The sequence below is a fragment of the Limulus polyphemus genome, unplaced genomic scaffold (assembly GCF_000517525.1).
Source record: "Limulus polyphemus unplaced genomic scaffold, Limulus_polyphemus-2.1.2 Scaffold1535, whole genome shotgun sequence".
NCBI classification, from domain to species: Eukaryota; Metazoa; Arthropoda; class Merostomata; order Xiphosura; family Limulidae; genus Limulus; species Limulus polyphemus.
Genome location: NW_013667145.1, coordinates 1 through 5,689, shown reverse-complemented (window position 1 = coordinate 5,689; position 5,689 = coordinate 1). Strand labels below are relative to the sequence as shown.

The 5,689-nt window shown below is 31.0% G+C and overlaps 1 protein-coding gene across 2 annotated transcripts in view; it reads right to left on the bottom strand.

Annotated features, from left to right (window-relative positions):
- The window catches only part of LOC106463987 (EEF1A lysine methyltransferase 2-like), a 22,584-nt gene extending 17,037 nt beyond the window's left edge, over positions 1-5,547 (bottom strand). Inside the window, exons 1-3 of one of the 2 annotated variants that reach the window (XM_022391639.1) lie at positions 5,427-5,547; positions 4,992-5,150; positions 2,550-2,615 (exon numbers count right to left, since the gene is read on the bottom strand). In XM_022391639.1, coding sequence (XP_022247347.1) covers positions 2,550-2,615; positions 4,992-5,056 — 131 coding nt within the window. In that variant the 5' untranslated portion in view covers positions 5,057-5,150; positions 5,427-5,547. Of the gene's footprint in view, positions 1-2,549; positions 2,616-4,991; positions 5,166-5,426 lie in introns of those variants that run through there. The other variant, XM_013924089.2, reaches the window with a different exon arrangement.
- Positions 5,548-5,689: the final 142 nt, after the last annotated feature.

Sequence of the window (5,689 nt, the reverse complement as noted above, 5' to 3'; positions counted from 1 at the left end):
AACAAAACTAAACAATAATAAAATATTCACTCACAAAATAAATTAATCAATAATATCTAAACTAAACAGACTTTTATATCATGACTGACAGATGCAGTAAACAGAATAACAAAGTACAATCAAAATTCTGATCAACAAAACAAAATCTTTGTTATCTTGTTTACTGTGTCTGTTATGTTAGTCTGATGTACTACACTATCAACAACTGCTAGATTATAATAAATACATCATAACAGTTGTTAGTCTGATGTACTACACTATCAACAACTGCTAGATTATAATAAATACACCATAACAGTTGTTAGTCTGATGTACTAGACACAACCAACAACTGCTAGATTATAATAAACATACAATAACAGTTGTTAGTCTGATGTACTACACTACCAACAACTGCTAGACTATAATAAACACACCATAACAGTCGTTAGTCTGATGTACTACACTATCAACAACTGCTAGATTATAATAAACACACCATAATAGTCGTTAGTCTGATGTACTACACTATCAACAACTGCTAGACTATAATAAACACACCATAATAGGCGTTAGTCTGATGTACTAGACACAACCAACAACTGCTAGATTATAATAAACATACAATAACAGTTGTTACATGATTAGTTAGATGATTTTAGTATAATATTATTATATTTTGGTAACAGGATTGTTCAAGGGACTTCACATTCTAGGGATGTGGCAGTGTTGTAAGTTATGTTTAGAATACTTTAAGTTAGATGTTTTGTTTGCTACAGGGAGTTTTTGCATGACATAATTACGTGTGTGACCTCTAGAAGTTTCCTGAATATCTAGGTTTGACATGATATCTCAATTCTTTGGCTGATGTGGGGAAAACAAGTATTTTATAAAAACAAAGAATGATTGACTGAGTTTAATGGGAGTCAGCCAGTTAGACAGTGACTTAGTAAGTGAGTGGCTAATCAGTTAGTTAATGTGTTATTGACCTATTACTGAGTTAGCAAGTGTGTAAGTCAGCCAGACTTAAGTTGTATCATGGGTATGAGAAGCAATTTTATAAGTAACAAGTTGTTTTATTTTGAGTTAGGCCTATTAATGAACATAGCCTATAAAGCTTGTGCAATACAGTTGAAGAAAATAAATTGCTTTCATTATTGTTAAGTGGACTGGACTTTGCATTATTTTTAATAAATAATAAAAAAAAACTCACCCAACAACAAAAACTGTCACCACAATGCTGCCATTAATAGGTAAAACATCCTTGCATGCTAAAAACTCAGCTTACTTTGTAGAGATTAAAAAGGCAACCATGACACAACAACCAGCTTTGAACTAACATATCAATCCTAAAACATTACAAATGCTCCAAAATTTGACAATGATAGAACTCTTAAAGAATGCACCTGAATAAAAATCTCTACAATAAGAGAACTTGCAATCTTCTAGGCCAACAAAACTTGCTTCCATTTAAGAAAAATACTACCAAATAAGTATGGCTAGCTATGGGCTCACCCCAAGCACCAATAATCAGTAACCTCTTGAAGTCAACACACTCAAAACAATGACTCAACACCTCAAGACTTGACTCAAATATGTTGATGATACGTTCATAATATCGACACACAAAGACAAAATTCAAGAATTCATGAACCACTTGAACAGGCAGCATACCATTATACAATTCAGAAGAGAAATAGAAAAAGATAAACTCCCATTCCATGATATGATGGTTGTTAAAACACATAACTAATATACCACAGGAGTTTTCAAGTCCAGAAATACGTATAAATACCTTGACTGTAAATCAAACCACACTGACAGTGTAAAGACAGGCATCACGGACCATTTAGTTTCAAAAATGAACAAGATTTATAATATCTAAGAAGCTGAGAAGACTTTAAAAAAAAAACTATCACTAAACCCTCCTTAGCAATTTATACACAGAACACTTGATAAAGAAAAAAAGAAAGAAGATACACAAGAAGAAATTGCAGACAAATAGCCATATTTCCCTGTTAGAGGTTTCTCTGAAAATAGAGAATATGTAAACAACATAAATCCAAACCACCTAAATAGCCAATGGAAAAGAAAAACACAATTTACAGCATTTTCTGTGAATGTGAAGAAAGTCTGCAAAACCAGGATACCCCTCTTGAAAAAATTCAAATGTTTAGTTGATTTAAGCTTTAACAGCAGGAAACCCCTGCTGAGCAGATAATGAATCAGATTTCCATCATAAAGACCCAGAATCAAATCACAGCCCTCAGAATTTTCCTGAAGATGGTAATAGACTAGCCACTGAAACACGGGATAAAAACTAGCTAGTAATTTGCACCTACTGAATAAGAAAAATTTAAAAGTTACTTATTAATAACTGGTCTTAGGTGATCATATAGGCTATTAACATGATAATGAAAATAAAAATATGTTTACACTTCAATGTAGCTTGTTCTTTGTGACCCACAATTTGAAAAACTGTAATCAAGTAGAGCAAACCAAATACAATAAAATAATTTATTTCACATGTTTATAGAATATGCATATCTGAATTTTATGTCTTTTCTTACCAAATTTCTCCAACATCTCCATGATCATTGAAATTTTGAAGTTCTTGCTCATAAGCATCTTGCCAGCTGTAAGTTTCATAAAGATATGTCTCAATATGCTGGAATATGTTTCATAAAATACCAGTATATTGCAATTTGTTTCATAAAAACTTCTATAATCCCAAATAGCCTCAAAATTCAAGCTGATAAAAATCTCAAGTTATACAATACTAAAATATATGTTTTACCACTATTTTAAATAATTTTCACTTGTAAGAAACAGAAAACCTCAAATGAGCATACAGTAAGATTTAATAACTTTTTTATTGAATAACCTAGATTTTACATACAATACTAAATAACATTACAGTAATTTAGCCCTCTGTTTTTTAACATACCTTTTACTGAGAAAGCTTCCTACCTATTACATTTTCGGCCGTACATTATATGCCAAAGGTATTAAGTCTTATCTTTACCCAAGTCACTCCAAATCTTTAGTTATAAGGATCTTAAACTTAATAGCGAGGTAAAATAAAGTATCTATATTATAACTTCAATCCATTAATAAAAAAAACCTATTTTAACATTAAAGTTCATATGTAAAGATAATTATTTTCCAGAAAGCTCATTAGAACATAAGTGAAAACAACTATATACTCAATAAACAATAGTACCTGTTAAGTATCACTCAAACTCTAAACATAAATTATTAGATTCAGTATATAATTAACAAAGTTATAAACATGATAAAAGGTATCTAGATAAATTTCATGTAAAAGAGATGTCATTGATTTCTTCCTTCACATCAATAAACCTGACAGTTATTGATTCAGAACTTCAGCTCCCCTCTTGTCCATTTAGATTGTCTAGCACACTCATTGGGTCGTAGTTCTAGCTTTTAAACTTATGCACACAAACTTGCAAAGTCAAGTTTGCAACCCTCACATAAAGACTAAAGCTCATAGTAACACAAAATTCTAGCTCTTGACATATCTTTATAACTATTTCTCACTTATCAGACTTAGTACAGAACACTAAATACATCATACAATATGAAGTGTTCTGTTCAACTGACAAACAAATGCTTTAGTATTCAAAACAATCTGTTATAACTCTATGTGAAAAATGTTAAATAATAAACTATTTATTTATAAACAAAATAACAAGAAAATCTAATCTTGTTTGTGTTGTTTGTAGAACTTAAGAAATAAATAGGTTACAAGCAACAAAAGTGTTAATATGGTCCATTACATTTATCTAGACTCTGTTAATATATTTTCATTTATTAAATTGAATTATGCTACACAATCATTTTTATTAAACATGGTAAGAAATTTTCTAAACACTAAAACATATTGATATAAATTGATTCAGAATAGTTCACACAGTAAGATGAATTAATAGTTAAGTTCTGAATTTATAAAAGCCAATTCAGAGGTGAATTTTGAGCTAGATCTGCTGTATGAAATACTCTAATGAAGCTATGTTGTACTTTTTACCTCACAGTTAAACCAGTTGTTTGAAATTTACTGTTCCATAATTCTTTTGATTTTGTATGAGAACATGTAGGATGCCCTCTAAAGGTATGATCACCAGATTATGTGTATGGTAATGACATTCAATATTTTATATATCTATTACACTTTTAAGTAGAGAATGTTTATATATCACCAATTTTGAAAACACAGAAAAAAACGTATCACACAACTCACAATCATAATGCTATGAATTATTTCCTCTGGTGGGCTATGTTACAATTACTACAAGTTTCACATTGTATACTAATTCCCATTCAATTAGCGTTATGTTAATAACTTCACATAAGTAACTTTCCAGCTGTTTGAAGAGTAAATAACAAAATTCAAACAATTCACTTGAAATGGGTACACTGTCATTTTACCAACACGTATTGTTATTTGATTAGTACTAATACTATTAGTAACAGTACCAAGTTAATTTTTATTAATACTAATAGTATTAATAGTGGAGGTCCTGGTGTTTCAGAAGCTTGATTTGCAATCTGAGGGTTGTGAGTTCGAAACCCCACCACAGAACATGCTCGTCCTATGTGGTTGCTGACATGGCCAAACCCGAGTGTAAAAATTCTTGGTTTACAAAAAATTACCGGCCAATCCCAAACTATTGAAATTACATTCGTAATGAGGAAATAATAATAACAATAGTATTAGTAATGCAATTAACAAATTCATTTTCAATTTCAAGAACTGTCGTATTTTCAGTCAGTGCAACCAATATCAATATGTATTAATAATAATAGTTATTCACTTACTGCTTTTCTGTGTTAAATCCTGGGCCTGTACAAGTATTACTACTACTGAGTACTACTTGAGTCTTAAGTACTTTACTATTAATATTATACAAATAGTAATTATTATTATTACTATCGCCTTGGCAATAGTTACAGAACTTAGAAAACAAAACAACAAATTGAAATTGCCTTACTATTCCTTCGTTCCTAATGTTGATGGATTCAACTCTTCAGGGTTATTAAGAGGATTTTCTGACATAACTGTATTTGTCTAATTTTATAACCACGTTCCTTAAGGAGCTGCCATGTTTAGCAGAAGACAAGATACATTTTTTGAGTGTGTGTGTGGTTCACTAGAAGGAAATACAAATTTCTTTTAAAACTAAATTCAAAACATCAATACTCTAATAACATGTTGTAATCTTGGTTTATAACTTAGCGAAATGCTGGTAATAACGTATGAAAAATAATTAACTTGTTATCAAACAATAGTATTCACCTTTTTTACCAATGTATTCTATAGCTATACCCTAGGAGTTTCAAAAAAAATTACAAGAGTGAAAAATAATTTGTTTATTTGTTTGGAATTAAGCACAAAACTGTATACAATGTTATTTTGCTTTACTCACCACAGGTATCGAAACTCGTTTTCTAGCATTGTACGTCCGCAAACATACGGCTGTGCTACTGGGGGGGTGGGGGTGGGGGGGGGGGGTCTTGGTGAAAAATAATCCAACCATATTATGCTCACGCATCGATTACCGACGACATGTTTCACTCAAACTATAGCTTATCAGGCCTGCTAGAACAGTTTGTTTGTTATGGATTTCGCGCAAAGCTACACGAGGGCTATCTGCGGTAGCCGTCCATAAATTAGCAATGTAAGACTAGA